This window comes from Alosa alosa, chromosome 23 (assembly GCF_017589495.1).
Source record: "Alosa alosa isolate M-15738 ecotype Scorff River chromosome 23, AALO_Geno_1.1, whole genome shotgun sequence".
Lineage (NCBI taxonomy): Eukaryota > Metazoa > Chordata > Actinopteri > Clupeiformes > Clupeidae > Alosa > Alosa alosa.
This window is the reverse complement of record NC_063211.1, coordinates 1,349,033-1,376,410: the sequence shown is the minus strand read 5'-3', so window position 1 is coordinate 1,376,410 and position 27,378 is coordinate 1,349,033. Positions and strand designations below refer to the sequence as shown.

Sequence of the window (27,378 nt, the reverse complement as noted above, 5' to 3'; positions counted from 1 at the left end):
CCTAATACACCTGTCACAATCATAACTGTGACTAAATTACCTAATACACCTGTCACAATCATAACTGTGACTAAATGACCTAATACACCTGTCACAATCATAACTGTGACTAAATGACCTAATACACCTGTCGCAAATCATAACTGTGACTAAATGACCTAATGTTACCTGTCACAATCATAACCGTGACTAAAATGACATAATACACCTGTCAATCATAACTATGACTAAATGACCTAATACACCTGTCAATCATAACTGTGACTATGACTATAAAAATAAGGTTGCTGAAGCATTTTATCAAAGCTGCACAAAGCACTACTTGGCATATAGCACACAATTGGTGAGTTCACACAATTTAAAGTTTTAACATGTTAATACTCTAGTGGCCCTTTTGCCAACATTATAGCTCAGTTGTTAAACGTGAATAGCACGTTAACATAGAGGCCCTGCTTGCGTGCAGGTTCCCTAACATGATAGGTGAGTTTTTAAGCGTTATTAACATCGCATTAACGTGAGCCGCTCTGTTTATGCAGGTTCCCCAACATCGCGTAGTGAAGCTGCTGACGGCGATCGGACGGACGGTGATCAACGCATAGATGGGCGGCGAGTAGGTCCTGAGAAGCTGTATGCCTCCTGGAGCAGGAGCCGCCGCTTAACCCACTGCTGGCCAGCTTCTTCAGCAAGACCATCGGCAACCTCATCGCCCGCAAGACCGAGCAGGTCAGCCCAGAAATGCAGTGCAGTGCCAAGCATGCAGCCCCCTCTCTTCCTCTTCCTCCCTCTACTCTTCCTCCTCCTCCTCTCTCCTCCTCTCTCTCCTCCTCCTCCCTCTCCACCTCCTCCCTCTCCTCTCTCTCCTCCTCCTCCTCCTCTTCCTCTTCCTCTCTCACGTGTTGAAGCTGCTCTCTACCTTCCTCTCACTTGTTTCTCTCACCTTTCCATCCCTGCTGAAAAAAACAGCTAGAAAGCAGCTTATGCTGGTAGCTGGTTTTAGCTGGTCTTTGCTGGTTTTCTTCCAGCTCTTGCTGGTTTTTGCTGGTGTAGCTGGTTGGGCCACCAGCTGGATATGCTGGCGTGACCATCTGAGGAAGCTGGTCATGCTGGTGTGACCAGCCTGTCGTGTGGGATACAGCTGGTGCAAGATGGTCATGCTGGTGACCAGCCTGTCAAGCTTGACATTGTTGGTGTAAGATGATTATGCCTGCTAGAATGACCAACAAGCTGGCATGGCCAGTTAAACCAGCAGTGTAGACCAGCAAAACCAGCTAAAATGACCAGCTTGAGGTGGTACGACAAGCAAAACCAACTGAATTACCATTGTATAGCTGGGTAAACCAGCTGAAGGTATGTTTTCGCAAGAGTTTTGCTGGTCTAGCAGGTCAGGAAGTGAACGGCGCAGTTAGCAGTACCATGCTGTGTTCTGGTTTGGCCTATTTTGGCCCAGGGGTGGCATTGTCTCCCAGGTGGTGGATTGGCCTGTGCTAATGTGCTAATGTGCTGTGTTCTGTGGTGTGTGTGTGTGTGTGTGTGTGTGTGTGTGTGTGTGTGTGTGTGTTAGGTGGCTTGGTGCACAGTACACACACAGTAGCGGACCAGGTGATCTCGTTCCTGTGCTAATGTTCTGTGGTGTGTGTGTGTGCGTGCGGGTGAGCAGGTGATCTCGTTCCTGAGGAAGAAGCACAATTTCATCAGTCTGGTGCTGAACCACATCAGACAAAGGCCGGGCCATGATGGACCTGTTGCTGCCGCATCAGGCCGTGAGAGTCACAATCATCTCACAGGGGGTCCTCAACCCGACGCGGGTGGTGCTGTGTGTGTGCTGCGCAGGTGGTGGTAAGGCAGGTCTCCTCCCGACAGGGAGGTCCTCAACGTACGTGTGTGTGTGTGTGTGTGTGTGTGTGTGTGCGTGTGGCCCCTGTCCGACAGGAGGTCCTCAACGTGTGTGTGTGTGTGTGTGTTAGGGCTGTAACAAAATCACGACACTTGTATCCACAAACCTGTGTCGTGGTGTGAAAAGGCAGACACACTTTCTAGTGTTTTACGCAGTGTTTTGCAGCTTACGCTGCCGCATAAGCAACACACATCTCCCGCTTTACTTGCCGGTAGCCTATGTTGTCCAAAAATCTATAAATGAATAATAATTTCATACCTCTCGTTGCTTTCATTGTAGACTATGTGTTCAACTTTACCAAACAGTATAGAAGTAAACCCCCTCTCCTTGCCCCACTCCCTCCCTCCCTCCCTCCCTCCCTCTCTCCCTCTCGCTGAATGGAAACGCGCGACTCGGCCAACACAATCCAAATAAAACATTCACAATCGCGGGAAAGCAAGGACGATAGAAGACTAATAGCTAAATTACTTATTAAATCCATCTTTAGCATCATTAGCATACAAAACACAATTGTTTTAAAAAAAAACTCTTGCATTCAAGTTGACTGATCATCTCAATACCAACATTTCCAAAAGGGCCTGTCCCCAAGGAGAACAAGTATTACCTTGAAACTTAAACACACATGGGAAAACGGGAACAGTCCAATCAGTAGATTATGATAAACCAGCCAACGATGCTACTTTGTTTACACTGGTTCCAGGCTTCAACCAGACAGCTGAATAAAAGGAGGTAGTGTTAGAATAAAAAATAGTAAGCCCAGGCTAATCTGCATAAGTAAAAGTCATAAAACATCAGACATTCAGTATTCTCTTTTTATGTTATATTATATTAAATTTGTAATCCTCTATGTCTACAGAAGCTATTGAAATGTTATTTAATAAAATGTCTAGCCCCACCCAAAAAAAAATAAAAAATAAATAAAATTGAGGCTTATCGAATCAGGTGGTCAAAAAACCCAGATACAAACCTGAAGCTCGTGAGGTTGGTGTATCGTTACAGCCCTAGTGTGTGTTTGTGTGTGTGTGTGTGCGTGCATGTGTGAGAGAGAGGGAGAGCGTGACTAGAGGCTACTTCAGTGTGTGACTTTGTTCAGTCTTGTGCTGAGATGTGTGGTTGAGTCCCGGTTGGAGGCCTGATGAGTTTTTCATTTAGGTGTGTGTGTTTGTACTAGTGGCTGAACGAGGAGCGTCTGATCCAGAGGCTCACAGCACTTATACACACAGGCAGAGATGAGGAGGTGAGTCTCACACACACACACACACAATGGCCACACACACAATACACCCTATATAGCACCATCTGCAGTGACATGTTTGCCACCTTCTGTTTTGCTTTGTCTGCACAAACACTAAGGAGGCATGGGAATCCACACCCCCCTGGCTCAGCTTTGTCTCAAAGATCTATAGGCCAGGACACGCAGTATCCACTCCTATTCATACACGCCTGACCACTCCCTTCTTTATTCCATTCTTACTCCACTCCTTCCCTTCTCTCCTTCCTCTCTCCCTCTCTCCTCTCTCCTCTCTCCTCTGCTGATCGATCGCGCCGCGCCGACGCGCCGCGTTTTGATCGATCTTCTCCTCTCCACTCCTCTCCTCTCTCCACTTATCTCCTCCTCCTCTCCTCTCCTCCCTCTCCTCTCCACTCCTCTCCTCTCTCCTCTCCTCTCCCTATCCCCCTCTCCTCTCCTCTCCTCTCCTCTCCTCCTCTCCTCTCCTCTCCCCTATCCCCTCTCCTCTCCTCTCCTCCTCTCCTCTCCTCCCTCTCCACTCCTCTCCTCTCCTCTCCCTCCCCCTCTCCTCTCCTCACTCCCTCCTCTCTCTCTCTCTCCTCTCCCTGTCCCCTCTCCTCCTCTCCTCTCCTCTCCTCTCCTCCTCTCCTCTCCTCTCCACTCCTCTCCTCTCCTCTCCTCCCTCTCCTCTCACTCCTCTCCTCCTCTCCTCTCCCTCCCTCTCCCCACTCTCTCCCTATCCCCTCTCCTCTCCTCTCCTCTCCTCCTCCTCCTCTCCTCTCCTCTCCTCTCCTCTCCCTCCCCCTCTCCTCCTCTCCTCTCCTATCCTCTCTCCTCTCCTCTCCTCTCCTCTCCCCTCCCCTCTCCTCCTCCTCCTCTCCTCTCCTCTCTCCTCTCCCTATCCCCCCTCCTCCCACTCCCACTCTTTCTCTCTCTCCCTATCCCCCTCTCCTCTCCACTCCTCTCCTCTCCTCTCTCTCCTCCCTCTCCTCCCTCTCCTCCTCTCCACTCCTCTCCCTCTCCTCTCCTCTCCTCTCCTCTCCCTCCTCTCCTCTCCTCTCTCTCCCCTATCCCCCTCTCCCCTCCTCTTCCTCCTCTCCTCCTCCTCTCCTCCTCTCACTCCCTCCACTCCACTCCTCCTCCTCTCCTCTCCCTATCCCCCTCTCCTCTCCTCTCCTCTCCTCTCCACTCCACTCCTCTCCTCTCTCTCCTCTCCTCTCCCTATCCTCTCCTCCTCCTCCTTCTATCTCCTCCTCTCTCCTCTCCTCTCCCTATCCCCCCACTCCTCCTCCTCTCCTCTCCCTATCCCCCTCTCCTCTCCTCTCCTCTCCTCTCCTCCTCCTCTCCTCTCTCTCCTCTCCTCTCCTATCCCCTCTCACTCCCTCCCTCCTCCTCCTCTCTCCCTCTCCTCTCCTCTCCCTATCCCCCTCTCCACTCCTCCTCCTCCCTCCTCCTCCTCCTCTCCTCTCCCTATCCCCTCTCCCACTCCACTCCTCCTCTCCTCTCCTCTCCTAACTCCCCTCTCTCCTTCTCCACTCCTCTCCTCTCCTCCTCTCTCCTCCCTCTCCTCCCTCCACTCCTCCTCTCTCCTCTCCTCTCCTCTCCCTATCCCCCTCTCCTCTCCTCCTCTCCTCTCCTCTCCTCTCTCTCTCCTCCCTCTCCTCTCACTCACTCCTCTCCTCTCTCCCTCTCCTCTCCTCTCCCTATCCCCCTCTCCACTCCTCTCCTCTCCTCTCCTCCTCCTCTCCTCCTCCTCCTCTCCTCTCCTATCCCCCTCTCCTCCTCTCCTCTCCCCTCCCCTCTCCTCCTCCTCTCCTCTCCTCTCCCTATCCCCCTCTCCTCCTCTCCTCTCCTCTCCTCTCCCTATCCCCTCTCCACTCCTCCTCTCCTCTCCTCTCTCCTCTCCCTGACCCCCTCTCCACTCCACTCCACTCCTCTCCTCTCCTCCTCCTCTCTCTCTCCACTCCTCTCCTCTCTCCCCCTCCACTCCACTCCACTCCTCTCCTCTCTCTCTCCCTCTCATCTCACTCTCTCCTCTCTCCTCTCCTCTCTCCTCCCCCTCTCCCTCCCCTCCTCTCCACTCTCCTCTCCTCCCTCTCCTCCTCTCCTCCTCCTCTCCCCCTCTCCCTCTCCTCTCCTCTCCTCTCCTCTCCTCTCCTCTCTCCTCCTCCCTATCCCCCCCCTCTCCCTCTCCTCTCCCCTATCCCCCTCTCCTCTCCCCTCTCCTCCTCCTCTCCTCTCCCTATCCCCCTCTCCACTCCTCTCCTCTCCTCTCCCTATCCCCCTCTCCCTCTCCTCCTATCCCCCCTCCTCCTCTCCTCTCCTCTCCCTATCCCCCTCTCCTCTCCTCTCCTCCCACTCCACTCTTCTCACTTGTCCACTTCTCTGACCTCCCCTTCTCACAGAGACAATCCAACGCGTCCCAGACCCTCTGTGACATCATTCGCCTCAGCAGAGACCAGGCCAATCAGCTGGCAGAGGCCGTGGAGCCCGACCCTTTACTCGCAGTCCTGGAGTCGTGAGTGTGACGCCACACCCTCATCCCCACACACACACACACACACACACACACCTTACTTTACCTGAAAGCAATCCAAACAAACTCTGATTTTTGCCCTCTTGAGCTCTTGCATTTGTTTGCACAGACACAATCGCTGTGCACACGCACACACACACACACCATCTCTCCTAGTCCAAGATAAGAGAAGAATAAGTGACCGGACAGGCTGATAGTTTGACCCTGTGGTGTGACAATGATCTTGGCAGCATCCATCAGCAACATTTCCAGCTAGCGAGAGGGGAAACGCCAGTTGTTTTTGGCCTGAATGGGCCCGCTATAAAAAGCCTCAGTCAGGGATTCGGCCTCTCTGGTGCCCACTCAGGAGCGCCGAACAGGTCGGCTTTCTGCGGCCTCGGAGGTGTCTGCTCAGGAGGTCAGAAGACACTTCCCTTGCCCGAGCTGAGCCTTGCCGGACAAAGCAGGACTTGTGTCCAGCCAGGGGTCTGTTTATATCCCCCTGTGTCCAGCCGACAGACAAATGGGGAAGGGAAGGCTCTGTGGTGAGTGTGCAAGGCTCTGTGGTGAGTGTGCAAGCCTCTGTGGTGAGTGTGCAAGGCTCTGTGGTGAGTGTGCAGGTGAGTGTGCAAGGCTCTGTGGTGAGTGTGCAAGGCTCTGTGGTGAGTGTGCAAGGCTATGTGGTGAGTGTGCAAGTGTGCAAGGCTCTGTGGTGAGTGTGCAAGGCTCTGTGGTGAGTGTCCAAGGCTCTGTGGGGCTGGCTGGTGCTGTCAACAGCGCAATTAAAGACACGTAAGTCCATTTATGAAGATGACTAACTAAAAGAAAGCGCATAGATCGCTGCATAGAAATTAATATTCAGATATCGAACAGTGTCCATGTCCATGACTGGTCATTTCATTGGTTACAAAGGCACAGCTAGTCACACAAGCCTACAGCAAATGGAAAATGCATGGAGAAAACAGTACAACTTTACTTGTGCCACCTCACTCCACAAATAAACATCAGAACTATTGTGAGAGTGCGTGCATCTTTAAAAATGAAACATATTCATTTGCATATTGCCTGAAAACTAATAGGAACGGTGCATATTACTGCGTTATTAGTATATTATTATATTATTAGTATATTATGGGTTATTATTATATTTTATTATATTATTAGTACATTATGGGTGATTATAATATTATTATTATTATTATTATTATTATTATATTGACGGGTTATTAGCTTTCAGATTGTCGTGCTTATTCAGATATGTGTTTATGCAGGCACACCTCTAATGCATCCATAATAGTGTGATCACACCAGTAGGAATGCATTCAGAAGGCAGACAACACACACACCACACAGCCAGTGAGCAGGTTTATGTCATGTGATTGGAAGTTTAGGGACTTATCTCACTCACATAATGATTCCTAAGTCAAGGTCGTCCAAGGTCATAAAATCAAGCCAAGTGTAGCCTGGATTAATAATTGAAGTATGTAGATCATAGCATGAGATGATGTCAAGATGGGTATGTCACTCATGAGCAAATGTTATGATGCTCATTATGTAATGTGGAGAGGAAAGGGTGATGGATTGAAGCTGTGCATGTGCAGTGTTCTAAAAGATATTGTGTGTGCGCGTGTGTGTGTGTGCGTGTGTGCGCGTGTGTGTGTGTGTGTGTGTGTGTGTATCAGACAGGAGAACGTGTCTGAGCTGCTGAAGACCATGTTTGAGGGGGAGCGGACAGAAGCATCGGTCGTCAACGGAACTCAAGTGCTACTTACATTACTGGAGTCACGGAGGACGGGGTCAGTCTCTCTCACACACACACACACACACACACACACACACACTCTCTCTCAATCAGCCAATTCCTTACTCATGTTTCAATCTTTGCCTTTACCAGGACTCGTGTCACTAAGCTTTAAGTACATCCCAAGCTCTCAGAATACACACTCACACACACTCATTCCCCAGCACTCAGAACACACACTTACACACACACTCATTACCCATCACTCAGAACACACACACTCACACACACACACTCAGAACTCACACACACACTCATTCCCCAGCACTCAGAACACACACACTCACACACACACTCATTCCCCAGCACTCAGAACACAGACACACACACTCACACACACACTCATTCCTTGCTGACGCACCCCCTCCTCCTCCCTCCTCCTCTCGGTCTCTGCCTACAGGCTTGAGGGGCTTATGGATCTGTATTCTCAGGGAAGTGAACGGTCGTACACTGTCAGCGGCAGTATTCTGCGTGCTATTGAGCCTCATCTTAAAGACTTCCAGCAACTTCTACTTGACCCTCCCAAGGTAAACCTCTTCAGAGAGTCCAAAGTGCAAACAGCGTCTGCATATAGACACACTCCTACGGTTTCAGGACATTATGGGATGTATTTATTCATTAAGAGCTATTTATTTAGTGCATCTGCTGAACATATTAAAAGTGCAGCACTACAACCTGGCTGAGCTTATGGCTTGAACTTGGACTTGGGCTCAGAGCGTAGGCTCTAGTGCTGTAACGATACACCAACCTTACGATTCGGTTTGAATCACGATTTTTGACCCACGGTTCGATACGAATCTCGATTTTTTTTTTTTTTTTTCTGAATGACTGATATTTATGACGGCACACTTTATGCAGATTAGCCTATAGCCTAGCCTAACATTTACATATTGTAAACAAAGTAGCATAGTTGGCTAGCTTAGCCTATCATAGTCTACTGATTGGACTGTTCAGTTTCCCCAGGTGTGTTTAAGTTTCAAGGTAATACTTGTTCTCCTTGGGACAGGCCCTTTTGGGAAATGTTGGTATTGAGATGATCAGTCAACTTCAATGCAGGAGTTTTAAACAAATATGTGCAGCATGCTAATGATGCTAAGCGGATTTTATAGTAATTTAGCTAGTCGTCAATGCGTCCTTGCTTTCACGATTGTGCATGTTTTATTTAAGTCGCGCGTGTTCATTGAGCAGGAGAGGGAGCGAGCGCGAGAGAGAGTGGGGCAAGGAGAGGGGGTTTACTTCTATACTGTTTGGTAAAGTTGCACACACAGTCTACAATGAAAGCAAGGAGAGGTATGAAATGATGATTATTTATTTATTTATTTATTTATTTATTTATTTATTTATTTATTCATTTGTTTTTGGACAACGTAGGCTACCGATAAGTAAAGCGGGAGTTGTGGGTTGCTAAAACGCGTCCTAAGCTGCAAAGCACTGCGTGAAACACTAGAAAGGGTGTGTCGCGATTCTGCCTTTTCACACCGCGACACAGTATCGTGAATATGAATGTTGCGATTTCGGTTTCGAATCGTATATCGTTACAGCCCTAGTAGGCTCAGAATTAGTTTTGCCTCATAGTAGTGGACATTGGGTCAAATATGGTGATCTTGACTGATCTACTGTGATTGGGTCAAATATGGTGATCTTGACTGATCTATTGTAATTGGGTCAAATATGGTGATCTTGACTGATCTACTGTGATTGGGTCAAATATGGTGATCTTGACTGATCTATTGTAATTGGGTCAAATATGGTGATCTTGACTGATCTACTGTGATTGGGTCAAATATGGTGATCTTGACTGATCTACTGTGATTGGTTAATGCTCCTGCCTGAGAGGACTAGCAGGTATGCTGCATTTGTTGTTCCTGACTTGCTACTGACTCTGCGTGCGTGTGTGTTTCAGAAAAGTGCAATATTGACGACGGTGGGTGTGCTGGAGCAGCCCCTGGGTAGTGCCCGTCTGCACGTGGCACGGCTGGTGGCCGCTCTGCTCCAGACCAGCGATGCCAGCCTCTGCCACGAGCTCTGCCGCCTCCACATCATGGACAAGCTGCTGGTGCGGACACACAGATACATACACACAGATACACACACACACACACACAGATACAGATACACACACACGCACACACACAGATACAGATAGACACACACACACACAGATACAGATACACACACACACACACACACACACACAGATACAGATACACACACACACACAGATATACACACACACACACAGATACACACACACACACACACACAGATACATACACAGATACACACACACACACACAAATACACACACATACCGGTACAGTTGTGGACTTGCATGCTGACCATTATATACATTCATACATACTAGGGATGGGCATAATTAATCGACGATCGATAGTCGATCATTAAGAATTTCGTCGATCACGCTAATTTGTTGTCGATTAAACTTATGCAGGTTGCGTTACATAGTGTGTCTTGAAGCAATTAAATGAATTTCACTGTGTGGCAGCAATTAAACACCTAGAGAATGTAATTCCAGGGAATTACGAGTGCATGAAAATGAAGCTAGGACAGACCTAGCATAGCTTAATAATAAAAGTTGATAGTTTAGAAGTAGAAAGTTTAAAAGTTGAATAGATATTTTAACAGTTGTTAATAGACAGATAGTTTATTAGACAGATAGTTCAATGAATGTTGAAAGTTTAAAAGTTAAATGTAGATAGTTTAAAAGTAGTTGACAGACTGATAGTTTAATGCGTGTTGATAGACAAATAGTTTCAAGGCTCTATATAGGTAGATAGTTGACGATAACTGACAGTTGGAATGGCTCAAATGTTTGCTAGCAGTTATGCTAACAAGGCTAATTATTCTGACCAAGTTACTTAGCTAACTTAGCTCATGTTTTTTAGCAGTTTTGGAAAAAATGTTAACTATGCTAACCATGTGATTTAGCTAACTTAGTTAATTATTTTTAGCAGGTATGTTAAAATGTCAACATGTTAACTATGCTAACCATTTTACTTAGTTAACTTAGCTAATCATTTGTAGCAGTTTTATTAAAAATGTTAACAATGCTAATTATGCTAACCATGTGACTCAGCTAACTTAGCTAATCATTTTTAGCAGTTATGCTAAAATGATAACAATGCTAACAATGTTAATGATGCTAACTAGCTAACTAGCTAGTGAGGACTTTTATTTTGAACAGTTGAAACAGTTGAAGGCAGAGGATGGGAGTTGACTGACAGTTACAACAGTTGAACAGTTGAACAGTTAAAAAGTTGGATAGTTTAAAGGGACTTTTATTTTGAAACAGTTGTGGGCACAGGAAGCAGTTGAACGGGATCTGTAGTCTTAATACAGCCATATTGTATGCTTAAAGCCTGAGACAGTTGCTCCAGGTGGCCTGAACACCTGGCATAGGATTCTAATTGCTCTATTGTGATGTCATAATCTAATGTTAAGTCAATGGGGAAATTTTAGTAGTTTTTTAATTAATAGTTTAAAAAGTATAAAAAGTTACAAAGTTGAAAAATACATAGCTGAAGTCACATAAGTAAGACCCACTAATGCAGTTTGAATGAAGTTTCTAAGTTAAACGGTTGAAGCTGTATTAAACGCACAAAAAGTGTCAGCGGAATAATAATAAGACAACTTCGGATAACAGTGGGTGTGTTCCAAACGGGAGACAGCTGCCTACTGCCTCCCTCCCTACATAGAGAGCTGTCTCACTAGACATGACTTTGGATTAAATGCATCTTTTAAAAATGAGCGTAGCACTCTAGAATCTTTGGTTAACACTATGGTATGACGTTAGCAAAGGCCTGACGTTAAACTAAATTAGCTTACGTAAGCTAGCAGGCTAACGGTATAAATTAGTTTTACGGCCGGCAGATATATCAGACCAGACGCTATTAATGGTTACAACAATGGCATAATCAGATAGTAAATTGTTTATTTCTAATCTGTAATCTGCAAATCTAAGCAAAATAAGATCACACAAATGACATTTTAAACAGATTCAGCAGCCATTACCGATGTCATCCGCCATGTTTGTTTACCTTTCACAGCTGTTTCAGACGCTGTCGCGAAGGGATTATGGGTAGGAGGCAGCATGAAGTGTGCATCGATGCTGCCTTCAAAAATGACCGTTATTTGGGAATTCTAAGATATCTTAAAAGGCAGCAGAATTTGTTTTTTCGGTTTCGAACCGCACTTGCTGCCTTGCTCCCCAGTTAGATATCTTAAAAGGCAGCAACTTTACCCGTTTCGAACACACCCAATAACAGCATTTTCATGCACTCTAATTAATATTAAGAATAATTCGGATAACAGTAGAGTGCATTTTCATGCACTCTAATAAATCGGAAAACAATAGAGTGCATTTTCATGCACTCTAATTATAGGCTACCACCCAGGGACAATATTTGACGCTACTCCGTTACCTACGGGTTTCCGTTTTGTGGCGTGGGACCATTTTATCATTTAAAAAACGATAACGTTAGTTCACTGCAAACAAAATATGACCACCACCCAGTCCAGCACATGTTTTCCACAAAAATAAGTCACGCTGAAAGGCATATATGATTCTAACTGTCTCACTGAATTGCATTATGCACACTCAATTCTCACTGGTATCTGCTAGACAACAAGTGCCAAAACATGATTAGTTCATAGATTTCACATGTAATATACATTTTATACAACCCCACCCCCATCTTGCCTGTTCATAATTCTGAGAAATTATTGAATTGTGTGCGTGTACATGTTTATGTGTGTGTACATGTTTATGTGTGTGTGTGCGTGCATGTGCTTGTGTGTTTGCCTGTTTATGTGCCTGTGTGTGTGCATGCATGCGTATATATGTCTACTGTGTGATTATGTGTCATACATAGGATTACTGTGAATGTTTGTGTGTGCGTGTGTATCTGTTTATGCACGTGTGCATATGGAATGGGTTTACATGACCCCTGGAGGCAAACATACGCAAAAAATTGGTCATCCTAGGCCCTACGGTTCTCAAGATATTCACAGAAAACTGTGTCTGCCCTACCCTCCTTTCGGAGGCATTTCGAAGACATCATAATAATTGCACCTATCAGAGCAAGAGAAGACAGCATAATAATTGCACCTATCAGAGCAAGAGAAGACATCATAATAATTGCACCTATCAGTGCAAGAGCACGAGAAGACATCATAATAATTGCACCTATCAGTGCAAGAGCAAGAGAAGACATTGTTTCGATATAACTCAATGAAACAAGAGCTCTCTATATTTTATATTGTTGGTTGGTTTTATACCTTGTCAATGAGAAGTCGTTGTCCTACACCATGGGTTTCCAACACACACTCTTAAGCTTGCCGTCCCTTCTGAGCTTGCAGGCTGAAGCAGTCGGCCTAGGCTACTACACTTAAACACAATTGTTGCTGCGACTGGAGGCATTCCAGCCTACGAATTTATTAAAGTAAATCGTGCAATTCAAACTCAATTTAGGCTACTTGGCTACGCAATAAGGTTTCCATTACAGCACAGCGCACCTTTTGAATGAATGAAAGCGGCTGCCTTGTCTCGCAATAAACAGCGGGTGAAAATCCCGACTCTTTCAACTACATGAAATGTAATAGTGAGCCATCAAATACCTGATTTCAGTGCTCATCAGTCCCAACATTGAGCAATATAATCAAACTGTCCAAAAGTAAATTAAATTCCAAACCAAACAGAAAATCTTCTGCTTTTGATAGCGGTATACTATCGCTTTGGTTTTGACCCAAAAACCCGCCAGGGAGGTTTCCTTTATACACACTCTTAAGACCACCGTCATTTGCAATTTCGATCAACTGCTCTTCCTCCTGCGCTGACAAGTTAGGACTAATCGATATTGACAAATGGGTTGCGACCCACTCATTGGTTTGCCGTGGATCTTTGGAGGATGGGAAGTAACGCTCAAACTCATTTGAAAGCGCAACAAGGTGATCGGGCAAGACCAGCTGCGAGAGAAAAGGGCCCTGCCTCAGTCTCTCCCAAAACCCCCCCACTACTGTTTGGAACATATCAAATACACCCGTCCCCATTCGTCCCCCACAAATCAAGCTTGGCTTTTTAAATGGAGCGACTTTATCTGCCAGTTGAAAGACAGTCGTCATTCTCCCCTGGAGTGATCGGTTGAGGTCATTAAGCAACCGAATATGTCACACAGGTAAGCGAGTTTTGACACCCAGTCCTCATCACTAAAATGTGCAGCTAACGGGTGACTTTTTTTACTGTAAGAAATCTCTGCAGCGGCTCTCGCAAACTCAAACACTCTGGCCAGTGACCTGCTAAAGATGCTTGTTTTTTGTTGCTGACCTGAGGCTGCGCAGCGCTGAAGGCAATATGTAAAAGTGTTGAAGCCAGGACAGACAGACGTAAGAAAATAGACCTTGCAAAATGCAAACATGCGTGCAATCAAACAACTGCATATAGGCCTATGCCATGTAAAAACGTGACATTATTGCTAATTAAATTTAATTTAGTTTGCATGCATTTTTTTTAAACTCATGTCGTAGGTAGGCTACGGCCCGGTTAGGAATGTCCGGCCCGGTGGTTGGGGACCGCTGCTTTAGAGCACTGCAGCGCAGTGCTTAATATCTTCAAGTTTAGCCTAACCTAACAAGTTCTTGTGATAAAGATCTCATCGAGGAAAAACACGCTGTATTTTTGTATTTTCATTGCATTTTTAAATGTATAAAAAGTTAAATAAATAATGAATTTTAATATAGGCCAATAAATATGAAAGATTAATCGATAGTCGATTGTTAATTCTCCCGACGATCGACTAAGAAAATTTAATCGAATGCCCATCCCTAATACATACTGTAACACACACCCACAAACTTAGAGACAGTTTCTGTTTGTCTCTGCATCTCTATCCACTTGCACAAGTGGCACAGAAACTAGAAGAGGAGAGAGTGGGACGTGTTCTAGAGGAGGAGAGAGTGGGACGTGTTCTAGAGGAGGAGAGAGTGGGACGTGTTCTAGAGGAGAAAGTGGGACTTGTTCACTGTTCTAGAGGAGGAGAGAGTGGGACGTGTTCTAGAGGAGAGAGTGGGAGGTGTTCACTGTTCTAGAGGAGGAGAGAGTGGGACGTGTTCTAGAGGAGAGAGGGGACGTGTTCACTGTTCTAGAGGAGGAGAGAGTGGGACGTGTTCTAGAGGAGAGAGTGGGAGGTGTTCACTGTTCTAGAGGAGGAGAGAGTGGGGCGTGTTCTAGAGGAGAGAGTGGGGAGGAGAGAAAGGAACTAGATGATGGACGTGTTCACTGTTCTAGAGGAGGAGAGAAAGGAACTAGATGATGGACGTGTTCACTGTTCTAGAGGAGGAGAGAAAGGAACTAGATGATGGACGTGTTCACTGTTCTAGAGGAGGAGAGAAAGGAACTAGATGATGGACGTGTTCACTGTTCTAGATGATGGACGTGTTCACTGTTCTAGATGATGGACGTATTCACTGTTCTAGATGAGGAGGAACTAGATGATGGACGTGTTCACTGTTCTTTCTCTCTCTTCACTCCAGGATCTCTTCTTCAAGTACACCTGGAATAACTTCTTGCACTTCCAAGTGGAGCTGTGCGTGGCGTCCATCTTGAACCACTCCGGCCCCTGTGAGTCCCTGGCCCTAGCCTCTGTGGCTACCTCTGGCCTGCAGAACCACCTGGAGCAAGCAAGAATCCACTCCTCCCACAACGACCTCCTCCAGGCCTCCTCCGAGACACAGGCTCTGCCCCCACCACCTCCCCTAGCCCCGCCCCTAGCCCAAGCCCCGCCCCTGCTAATGCCGCCGACGCCGCCACCTCCAGCCCCCCCGCCGACGGCGAGGCCAAAGCGCCGCTGAGCAGCGTGGCCGAGCCCCCCGCCCAGACCTCCGTCCACGACATGCTGGTGGCACATGTAGGTCCTGTCCACGTCCACTCGGTCTCTGTTTGTGTCTGTCCGTCCTCCTGTTTAGTCCCTTCTGGACTCTTTAAGGCATTGTTCAATACTGACTGCCTGTTATTCAAAGTGCAGCACAACACAACAGAACAGATCTGTTCACAAAATAAATTGTGTGTGTGTGTGTGTCTTGCAGCTCTTCCAGCAGTGCCGTTTGGTACAGAGGATTCTGGATGCCTGGGAGGAGAACGACAAGATTCAGTAAGAGTCTTCATACTTTCATGCACACACACACACACACTCTCTCCTGTGTGTACACACCGATTTGAGCTGCAAAATTACCAGAAGTCATTCATTTTCTATGAGAGCTGCAAATCTGTCTGCGTCGCAAATTGGGAGTTTTGAGCGACCAGAGCGCTAAGCAGAAAGTTGAAACTTGGTCAACTTTATGGTAATGAGCTATGACGCAGTTCAACGGCAAACGACAGGCAACCAATCGGTGCCTTGTGTGCTTCGCAGCTCCTTGAAATAAAGTAGCAAGATCGGAGCGGCAAAAGCTTCCCGAGTCCTCGACAGGGCGGCGAGAGCATAGATTGCAGCTCAAGTCGCCCGCGGTGCGTTCGATAATGTTCAATACAGTCTCTCTCTCTCTCTCTCTCTCTCTCTCTCTCTCTCTCTCTCTCTCTCTCTCTCTCTCTCTCTCTCTCTCTCTCTCTCTCAAGGCCTATTCACACCAAGAACAATAACCATAACGATAAAAGCGTTCACACTGAACAACGATAAACAGTCTCTCCTTGTGTTAATGAATGCGGCAGTTCAAATTTGATGGGTTCTGATTGGCTATTAGCTTTTTATCGTTCTGAAAATCGCTCTGAAAGTGATCCCCAACGATATCGTTCTTCATGTCGTTATCGTTATAGTTTATGTGTGAATGTCGCCATTCATATTAACGAGAACGATATTTATTTATAGCTCGTTATCGTTATCGTTCTTGGTGTGAATGGGCCTTAACTCATTCACATATATATATACTCACACACACATTCACTGAGTGACGATGCTGTTGCGTGTTCCACCAGGTCAGAGGGGGGCACCAGGCGAGGCAACATGGGCCACCTGACGCGCATCGCCAACACGGTGGTGCAGAACCTGGAGAAGGGCCCTGTGCAGTCCCACATCAGCGGTCTCATCAAAGGTACGCACGCACGCACGCACGGCCACAGGGCTGGGGCCGAGTTTCCATACGCTGGTTTGTGCTGTTTTTGTTTTTGTTTTGATTTGTTGTTTTGTTGTGTTTTGTTTTGTGCGGTCAGGATATGATAACGGGTGTCATGTTGTTGTGTTTTGTGCGGTCAGGATATGATAACGGGTGTCATGTTGTTGTGTTTTGTGCGGTCAGGATATGATAACGGGTGTCATGTTGTTGTGTTGTTGTGTTTTGTGCGGTCAGGATATGATAACGGGTGTCATGTTGTTGTGTTTTGTGCGGTCAGGATATGATAACGGGTGTCATGTTGTTGCAGAGCTGCCAGAGGACTGCAGGGGGCGCTGGGAGAGCTTTGTTGGGGAGACGCTGAGAGAAACCAACAGGAGGAACACCGTGGACCTGGTATGAGCACGCACACACACACGCACGCACGCACACACACACACACACGCGCGCGCACACCCACACGTGTGCACACACACACACACACACACACACACACACACACACACACACACACACACACACACTTGCACCAATATGCCTTGAGCATCACTAACATTTTCTGTTTGTGTGTGTTTTAGGTGAGCACACATAACCTCCACTCATCCAGTGAGGATGATGACATGGAGAGTCCATTCCCCAATGACCTGTCTATCCAGCAGGTAGGACGTAGAGATGTGTGTGTGTGTGTGTGTGTGTGCGCGCGCTTGCCATTTGCATTGATCTAGAGGGAGAGATGCTGGTGCATCATCACTGCATTCATAGCTGTCAACACTGAGCATTGAAAATAAGGGAGATTTCCAGGTTGCAACATGCCTCATGTTATGATAATAATAATAATAATAATAATAATAATAATAATAATAATAATAATAAAGCTTTATTTGTATAGCACCTTTCATACACAGAATGCAGCTCAAAGTGCTTTACATTTGAAACATGTAACACAATAATAGTCAGTCAGTCATTATCAATCACTTTTCTTTGCTGTTTATGTTATACTCAGCAACATATCAAAAATATAGAAAATGGCGTCCATAAGACTGGCAGCCTTAACCCTCTTACCCCCCCACAAGCCGCCATATGGCAACTGTGGCAAGGAAAACTCCCATATTCAGGAAGAAACCTTGAGCAGAACCTGACTTAATAGGGGGAGCCCATCCGCTTCTGGCTGGCTGCGCCCTCCAATAGTAGCAGATGTAGAATAATCTGAAAATGTAGTCTACAGGATAAGATGAGTTAACTAAAAGCTTTCCTGTACAGGTATGTTTTCAGATCTTTTTTAAAAATATTTACTGAACTCGCCTGCTTGATGTACAGAGGCAGGGTGTTCCATAGTTTGGGGGCATAATGGATAAACGCAGCTTCTCCACTTTGTTTGTGGAGCACTTTGGGTGCGATTAAAAGATTAGAATTGGATGATCTAAGTTTCCTTTGTGGTTGATAAGATATTAAAAGCTCAGAGATATATGAAGGTGCTATGCCATTCAGAGCTTTGTAAGTAATTAACATAACCTTAAAATCAATTCTATAGGAAATAGGGAGCCAGTGCAGTTCAGCCAACACAGGGGTGATGTGTTCTCTCTTCTTAGTCTTAGTTAAAAGTCTAGCCGCAGAGTTCTGTATGAGTGCCAATTTCTTTAGATGTTTTTTAGGAAGACCAGTGAAAAGTGCATTGCAGTAGTCTAACCTGCTAGTGATAAAGGCGTGAATTAGCTTTTCTGCATCTTGTTGAGTTAAAAAGGGCAGCACTTTGGCAATGTTTCTCAAGTGGAAATAGGCTGTCTGAGTAACTTTACTGATATGGGGCTTAAAACTTAACTCTGCATCTAAGATGACACCGAGGCTTGTTACTTTTGGTTTGACCTGGTGTGCCAAGTTCCCCAGATTACTAAGAATAATATCTCTGGCTTTAGTTTTGGTCCAACCAGAAGTACCTCTGTTTTGTCATCATTTAGTTTCAAAAGTTTTTGCTCATCCACTGATTAATGGAGGTTAGGCATGCAGTGAGGGGAGCAAAGGCCATCTAGGTTAGTTGGCTCCACAGAAAGATACAATTGGGTATCATCTGCGTAGCTGTGGAAGTTTACATTATGCTGACTTATGGCGTTTCCCAATGGGAGCATATATAGAGAAAATAGCAGGGGACCAAGGCAGCTCCCTGGGCCACACCAAAAAAGGCAAGTCATGTTTTTTTCAGATACATGATCTCCTAGACTGATATAAAAATCTCTGCCAGTAATGTAGGTTTGAAACCAGTTTAGAGCATTATCAGAGAGACCCACCCACTTTGCAAAGGGTGAATTAGGATGCTATGATCAATGGTGTCAAATGCCGCACTCAAATCCAGAAGAATAAGGATTGAGACTTTGTTTGAGTCGGTAGCTAGTCTGAGATCATTGACTATCTTTACTAGAGCCGTTTCTGTGCTGTGATTTGATCTAAAACCTGATTGGAATTTTTCAAGGATACTGTTTTTTTAGTTGAGGAAGGTATTTAACTGATTGCAAACAACTTTTTTCAAGTACTTTGCTCAAAAACGATAGATTTGATATAGGCCTGTAGTTGCTCAGATTGGTATGGTCAAGTTTTGACTTTTTAAGTAAAGGTTTCACAACAGCGGTTTAAAAGCAGTTGGAAATATACCTGTTTCTAATGAGGTATTTATTACCTTGAGAAAAAAGGGAGCTAAGCCTTCATATACTTTTTTGAGGAATGTAGTAGGGATTGATCTAAAACACATGTTGAAGAGCGGTTTGAGTTATAATTTTACCAAGCTCAGATTGAGTAATAGTGCTAAAGGACCTTAATTTTGGGGGCTGTTTTTTTGGGTGTACTATCAAACATATTACTTGTGTTACCAATAGCCTCCCTTATAGAAATGACTTTGTTTTTGAAGAAGTCTGCAAATTCTTAGCATCTTAGAGAGGATGCCTGACTGAGTGTGTCAAAAGGTGTTTGATGCAATAGCCTATCAATGGTGAGAACAACACCTAGAGTTTCTACTGTTTTCAGCAATTACCTTAGAGAAGTGGTTCCTCCTCTCATTCGGAATAGCTCTATTATAATTTGCAATTTTTTTTCTTTTAGAATGGCACGGTGAACCTGTAACTTAGTTTTTCTCCATGTTCTCTCAGCTTTCTACATGATCTTTTAGATCATGGATATTTTCGTTCATCCAAGGTGTCAGTTTGCTACAGGGCCTTTTTTTTAGTCTTTAAGGGTGCCACTCTGTCAAGCAGAGCCTAATTCACGATTAAGAGCCTCTACCATTTGATCAATGGGATGATGTAAAATATCTAAATTTATGGAGTCTATAAGAGCTATGAACTGCTGTTCTGCTCTAATGTCCAAGAGTCAGATTTTGATTGCAATTTCGGGATGAATTTTTTGGAGTATGTAGTACAATATTAAAAGATACACAATGATGATCAGACATATTTATATCATTTACTGATAAGTCTGTGACTTCTATCCCTCTGGAAATGACTAGATCGAGGGTGTTGCCAAGGTTGTGGGTGGGTCCTGTAACATGCTTTTGGCTCTAAACTGTCCAACACATTAAGGAACTTACTGGCTTTAGCATCAGTTGTCTTATTGACATGAATATTGAAGTCGCCATTTACAATTATCCGATCATAGCTAGTGATGATGACGACATAAGTTCAGAAAACTGGTCGAGAAAGCCAGTCCATAGTTTAGGAGGGCGGTATAAGGTTAATAGAAGTACAACTGGGTCCGCCTTCAGAGTGAGGGCAATATACTCAAAGGAAGCGAATTAAGCCAAAGTTGACTCGCAGTGCAACTATATTTGTTTGAGAGAATGGAGGCAATTCCACCACCTCGTTTGCCTTGTCTAATTGAGTGGAAGAAATTATAATTTGGGGACAAGTCTCAACAAGAACAGCTTAGCTGTCTGAAGTCAGCCAGGTTTCAACAAGAAACAGAAAATCCAATTTTTTTCACTAATAAAATCATTGATTGCAAAAGGTTTTGGTAGTAAGTGCACCTATATTTAGTAAACCCATGTTAGCTGAAAATGCCTCTGGCTTTTGAGGAATATGCTGAGGTATGGAAAGAATATTTGTTAGGTTTCTAGTTTTAAATTTGTCTTTTCTTTTTACTATCGTTGGGTAGAAATCAACGTTGGAATAGAACTATAAGCATAAGTCATGCTATTGCATGACACAGCGATCTATGGTAGTAGTATTGTATGTTACCCTGCAGAAAACATTCTCAGACCCATCCACATGTATAATGCCATTGAATCAATACCTGGGGTGAATCTGTAATATTTTCTACAGAATGTCAATGTCTCAGTGTGGGCGCTATGTTGTCAGAGAGTAGCCTGGCTCCATGTTGGTTTGGGTGGAGACCATCACGCTTCAGCATACTGGGCCTCTCCCAGAACAAGCCCCAGTTGTTGACATAGGGGATGCTTAGGGAAAGCGCAGTAAGCGTTTGAGCCAGGTGTGGAGATCGAACAGTCTGGACCATCTCTCAGCACCTTTTTCTGTAGGTAGGGAGAGGCCCAGAGATGACAAAGCGTTTTTCTGTGCCCATCAGAGTGGTGATGAGAGTTTTGTAGTTTTCCTGCAGTGCTACTGACTGCTTATCTCTGATGTCGTTCGCGCCCACGTGTCACGATGATGTTGTTGACCTTGGTGTGGCGAGGCCAGGATGCTTGGGAGTTTCTGCTGGATGTCAAGGACCTTGGCACCAGGGAAGCAGTAGACCTTGAGGGACGCTACATGATGGGGGAATGCAGAGGTCTCTAACCATGGAACTGCCGATGACCAGGGTGGGAGGTTGATGAGGTCGGGGAGGGGGTCGGGGGGCCGACTTTGAGGAGGACCAGGATGGTTGTCTCGGGGGCTGGAGGGGCTCCTCATCCTCGGTCAGAATGGCATAGCGATTTTCCAGTCGTATAGGTTGGGCTGGGCCTGAGGCCGTCCGGACCGTCTGCCGTGCTTGTGATGCTTGCTTCTACCATGGCTCAGGCTGGTGTGGAGTGGAGCTGGCCAGCAGAGCAGGCTTGGTTCTCAGCAGAGGCGGGGGAGAGGCAACAGGGACAGAAGTTGCATTAGTGCATGGCATGGTTAAAGTATTGGAGGACAGAGTGAAATCAGGGCATCTGGCATTTGTATGTGTAAGAGAGGTATGCGTTACTTACGGGAGAAAGGTGTCGAGAACTGTTCATCCTTCTCAATCTGATGGAGGGTTAAGCTATTCTGGCTTCGAGTTCCACTATCTTTTCGCTGAGAAGGACGCATGAGTCGCAGCCTGGTGCACAGCTGAGGGGAGGCATCGTGTCGCGGCCATGAGGGTGGCAGGGCTAATGTTATGAGGGTGGCAGGGCTAATGGTGGCTAATGTTATGAGCGGTCCGGTCCAGTCCGGGGGCAGGGCTAATGTTATGAGGGTGGCAGGGCTAATGGTGGCTGATGTTATGGGAGTAGTGAAATATGTGAGAAACACATATGTGGAATGTGGAAAAAAACGGAAGGGTTGACCGCTATGTGCATTCCTTGTCTATCAATGTAACAGCCTTCTATGTTTTCGAGGATGTTTTTTTCTGTTTGCTGTAACGTGTGTGTGTGTGTGACTCAGGCTTTCTCAGACTATCAGATCCAGCAGATGACTGCCAACTTTGTGGATCAGTTCGGCTTCAATGATGAAGAGTTCCACGAACACGACGAAAACATCAAGTATGTTCACACACCTTTGCTCCCGCACACACCCTCAAGTGTGCATGATGTCATTATTGTTGCATATCCGTGTATAAGTGTGTCTTAATTTTCATCATTGCTATTTAACGTCTTGCAGTGCTACATTCGACCGCATTGCTGAAATCAACTTTAATATCGATGCGGAGGAGAATAGTGTACGTTGGCTGTCTCTCTCTCTCTCTCTCTCTCTCTTTGTCCCCCTCACACTCAGACATATTTTACATTTACAGTAGCAGTAAAAATGGTGTGAACGTGTAATAATCGCATGTGTGTGTGTGTGAGCAGGCCAATGCAGCTGCATTTGAGGCATGCTGTAAGGAGAGGATACAGCAGTTTGATGACTGTGAGGAGGAAGAGGAGGATATCTGGGAGGACAAAGAGATAAACTATGCAACACAAGTTAAATCTCGATCCAGGTAACACACACACACACTCACACACACACTCACACACACACACACACACACACACACACACACACACATACACACACACACACACTCTTAAAAAAACACAGTGACACGTGTACAAATGCACACACTGTTCATGTCTTTCACTGGATCCCTTGAGATGAGTGGGCTTATGTTATATTGTGTGTGTGTGCGTGTGCGTGTGTGTCTGTAGGTTCGGAGTGTGTCTGTCGTCAGACGGAGCCTCTAAAGCGCTGAAGAACGGTGGGCGAGGGGGCCGCAGGTCGGCCTCTGATGACGATGAAGAGGAGGGGCCAATACAGGCCGCGGCCCACTCTCCCTCCCCTAAAGGGCCAGCGGCTCCAGAGACGCAGAGTCAGTACCCCCCCCCCCCCCTCTTTGCTCCATCTCTCTATCTTGCTCCATCTCCCTCTCTTGCTCCATCTCTCCCTCTCTCTCTCCCTCTCACTTGCTCCATCTCTCTCTCTCTTGCTCCATCTCTCTCTCTCCCTCTCTCTCTCTCTCTCTCTTGCTCCATCTCTCCATCTCTCTCTCCTGCTCTCTCTCACTCTCTCACACCTTCTCCTCGGACCAACATATTCAGGGTTCCCTACTCACTAATTTTGTAAAGTCTATTCCAGACATGGAAAGCCAGGAAATTGTATCATTTTTGGGGCAAAGTCATTGAATATCAGGGAATATTGTTGTAGCAGTTTCAGTGTACTTGCCAAAAAGAATACATTAATTCAAAATATTTCCATGCAGAATTGGAGTATATCTGGTTATTAGCTTTACTGCTTGCTTGGGTAGGCCAAACTTATTTATTCAGAGCCCATTTATTCATCTCCTGCTCTAAAGATGTAAAAGAGTCATGAACACTACGCGGCTGCTCTGAAATAATTGGTCAATATTCATTTTTCATTAATACTCATTCCATTCATTATAAAGTAAATCATGGAAATTCAGGTTTTTGTCAGGGAAAGTCATGGAATTTTACATTTGACTTAGTGGGAACCCTGTATATTCCTCTGTGTTTAAATATGTCAATACAATCAAATTAGATTAGATGATATTGAGAAATATACAAAATGTATGAATTCAATAAGGAGTCTACCGAATGTATAGACTAGTCTGTGTGTGTGTGTGTGTGTGTGTGTGTGTAGGCCCAGGCTGGACAGCCACGTTTGGCGATGGGGACGCTAGTGGTGTGTGTGTGGGCTCCAGCCCCTGGGGTACCCCCTCCACTGAGCAGAGTGCTCCCAACACACAAGACACCGGCTGGGCCAACTTCACAGAGTTCCAGCCCTTCAGCAGGTACACACACACACACACACACACACACACACACACAAAAGCATAGCAGCTTGGCCACATCCACACAGCACTACACCCTCAGACGCTACCACCATTAGCATAGCATAGCATAGCAGCTTGGCCACATCTACACAGCACTACACCCTCAGACGCTAGCACCCCTAGCATAGCATAGCAGCTTGGCCACATCCACACAGCGCTACACCCTCAGACGTTAGCACCATTAGCATAGCATAGCAGCTTGGCCACATCCACACAGCGCTACACCCTCAGACGCTAGCACCCCTAGCATAGCATAGCAGCTTGGCCACATCCACACAGCGCTACACCCTCAGACGCTAGCACCATTAGCATAGCATAGCAGCTTGGCCACATCCACACAGCACTACACCCTCAGACGCTAGCACCATTAGCACAGCATAGCAGCTTGGCCACATCCACACAGCACTACACCCCCAGACGCTAGCACCATTAGCACAGCATAGCAGCTTGGCCACATCCACACAGCACTACACCCTCAGACGCTAGCACCATTAGCACAGCATAGCAGCGGTACATCCACACAGCACTACACCCCCAGACGCTAGCACCATTAGCACAGCATAGCAGCTTGGCCACATCCACACAGCACTACACCCCCAGACGCTAGCACCATTAGCACAGCATAGCAGCTTGGCCACATCCACACAGCACTACACCCCCAGACGCTAGCACCATTAGCACAGCATAGCAGCGGTACGTCCACACAGCACTACACCCCCAGACGGCGCACCATTAGCACAGCATAGCAGCGGTAACATCCACACAGCACTACACCCCTCAGACGCTTGGCACCGTTAGCACAGCATAGCAGACGGTAAATATCCACACAGCACTACGCCGCCAGACGCTAGCACCATTAGCATAGCATAGCGGCCTGGTACGTCCACACAGCACTACACCCTCAGACGCTAAAGCACCATTAGCATAGGCATAGCAGCGTCGGCCACATCCACACAGCACTACACCCTCAGGCGCTAGCAGCATTAGCATAGCATAGCAGCTTGGCCACATTCACTCAGCACTACACCCTCAGACGCTAGCACCATTAAATAGCATAGTAGCTCGGCCATCCACACAGCACTACACCCCTCAGGCGCCAGCACCATTAGCATAGCATAGCAGCTCGGCCACATCCACACAGCACTACAAGCGTCCCTGATTGCGCTCTCTTCTGCCCTACAGTTCAGGCAGCAGTGCCACAGGTGCCCAGGCCACACAGACCCCAGACAAAACAGTGAGTTCCTCTTTTATTGTTTGTGTGCATTTATTTATTCATTTATTTGTTTATTTGTTTATTTATTTGTGAGTACATAATAGTGTAACTATGTGTCAGTATGTTTATTTATAACTGACCATCTCTAAAGCTCTGTGTGTTGTGTGTGTGTGTGTGTGTGCTGTCTTGGCGTGTGCGTCTTGGCGATGTGTGCGTCTGGCGTATGTCGCGTCGCGGCGTGCGCCGTGGCGCCGCGTGTGCGCTATTAATGTGTGTGCGTGTGGTATTGTGTGCAGCCGCGTGTGTGTGCATAATGCGTGTGTGTGTTGTGTGTGTTCGTTGGTGTGTGTGTTCGTGTGTGTGCACGCGTGTGTGTGTGCGTGTGTCAAATATGTTCATGTTCCATGTGCGCTGTGTGTGTGTTCGTGTGTGTGTGCGTCATGCGTGTGTGCGCCGTGTGTGTGCATAATGCGTGTGTGTTTGTTTGTGTGTGTGTGTGTTCATAATGTGTGTGTGTGTCGCGGCGTGTGTTCGATGTCGCGTGTGTGCAGCGTGTGTGTGTGTGTGTTTATGTGCGTGTGTGCGCTTGGCGATGTGTATGTCTTGGCGTGTGTATAATGTTGGCGTGTGTATAACTGGCGTGTGTATGTGTGCGTGTGTATGTGTGCGTGTGTGTGCATGTGCGTGTGTGCGCGTGTGTGTGTGTGTGTGTTCGTGTGTGTGCAGCGGGCTCGGGGGTGTGGGAGGTGTGTGGTGGGGGCAGGAAGGCTCCCCTGGTGGCCTCAGACAGCAGCAGCTCCGGGGGCTCCGACAGCGAGGAGGAGGGAGAGGAGGCACACGCTGGAGACAAGAGCGCCCCCAAGAGGTGACACAGTAAACACACACACACACACACTACCAGCAGGCAAACCACACCTATGGCCCAATCAGTGGCAAAAACCTTGCACGTGTAAGGAAGCATTACATTGGCACATGCACACACGCATAGATTTTAAGATTAGGGTCTTTACCATAAACACCCCCACACACTCAAATACACACATGCTTAATGTGTGTGAGTGGACACTGCTCTCAGGGCTGGACATGGGAGTTGGAGATGTGTATGGAATAGTGTTGTCACCATACCAAAATTATGACTTCGACACAATACTTGCCATAAATATCTCGATACTGAAACAATACCATGGCGAAATCCTAAAATATCTGGAAAAGAAAGGAGGCAGACCTCCTCCAAGTGTATTGAGTCAATTGTGTTGAATTTGGTGCACTTTTGTAGTGTGCAGCTCAATTCTGGGTTCTAAACTTTTCATAGTCAGTAAAATAGTAGTTTGTGTTTGAGTCCTTTATTGTTTGTTATAGTTCATTTACATTGTGTTGTGTTTTGGCAATAAAGTACCTTTTAAATAGTCAAAGTAGGCTAGATCAAGGTTAGTGTTTTAAATTTTGAAATGAAATTACTGAAAAAAATGAAATTACTGAATGCTATGCAGAAGGACCTAATCTTCAGGCCATCTGATGTAGGCTACCCTAGGCATTCCTGTGTTTATGGCATTTCTTTGACAGTTGCAAAGGGGGAAAAATGTGAGGATAGTCTTCTTTGCTCCCAGTGTACAAGTACAACGTTTCAACCACTCAGGTCTTCGTCAGATAGGCCTACACCTGTTGCACTATATCTGTGTGCATTCCTACATTACGTGTATTTCTTTGATAGTTAACGTTATTTGCTACCACGTAACAATAAGCCGCTATTATTATTAGGACTCAACACGCTTCGGTGGTATTATATGCTGTGGGCTTTAATTAGGAGCCTGTCCTACATCTGATCTGGGCAATAATTATTTTATATATAACAAATTGCAGTCTACATGCCATGACAAACATTACCAGTAGTAGGCCTATTGACCGAATATAAAATAGATTGTTTGCAAGTTATGGTAATGTTATACTAGTATATTGTATATTGCACGTTAGCACACTATGATCACAGTCTTTATGTCTCATCATAATTCACTGATGAAGGAAAGTTCGCTTTATCCCAGAAAACTACACTCGTTTCACTTCGGCTGTAAGCCTAGACTAAAACTGAAGAGATGTACTTGGCACTAATCATGTAGTC

At 46.1% G+C, this 27,378-nt stretch overlaps 1 protein-coding gene across 1 annotated transcript in view; it reads left to right on the top strand.

Moving 5' to 3' along the window:
• Window positions 1-27,378, top strand: part of LOC125288912 (serine/threonine-protein phosphatase 6 regulatory subunit 2-like) — a 38,012-nt gene that overhangs the window by 6,869 nt on the left and 3,765 nt on the right. The window contains 24 exon segments of the mRNA XM_048235619.1: window positions 464-480; window positions 556-631; window positions 633-723; window positions 1,658-1,723; window positions 1,725-1,749; window positions 1,892-1,941; window positions 3,066-3,131; window positions 5,531-5,643; window positions 7,323-7,436; window positions 7,842-7,968; window positions 9,345-9,497; window positions 14,990-15,136; window positions 15,187-15,363; window positions 15,542-15,606; window positions 16,425-16,540; window positions 16,869-16,954; window positions 17,137-17,217; window positions 22,165-22,262; window positions 22,381-22,438; window positions 22,569-22,699; window positions 22,908-23,068; window positions 23,857-24,007; window positions 25,232-25,287; window positions 25,989-26,127. Coding sequence (XP_048091576.1) covers window positions 464-480; window positions 556-631; window positions 633-723; window positions 1,658-1,723; window positions 1,725-1,749; window positions 1,892-1,941; window positions 3,066-3,131; window positions 5,531-5,643; window positions 7,323-7,436; window positions 7,842-7,968; window positions 9,345-9,497; window positions 14,990-15,136; window positions 15,187-15,363; window positions 15,542-15,606; window positions 16,425-16,540; window positions 16,869-16,954; window positions 17,137-17,217; window positions 22,165-22,262; window positions 22,381-22,438; window positions 22,569-22,699; window positions 22,908-23,068; window positions 23,857-24,007; window positions 25,232-25,287; window positions 25,989-26,127 — 2,364 coding nt within the window.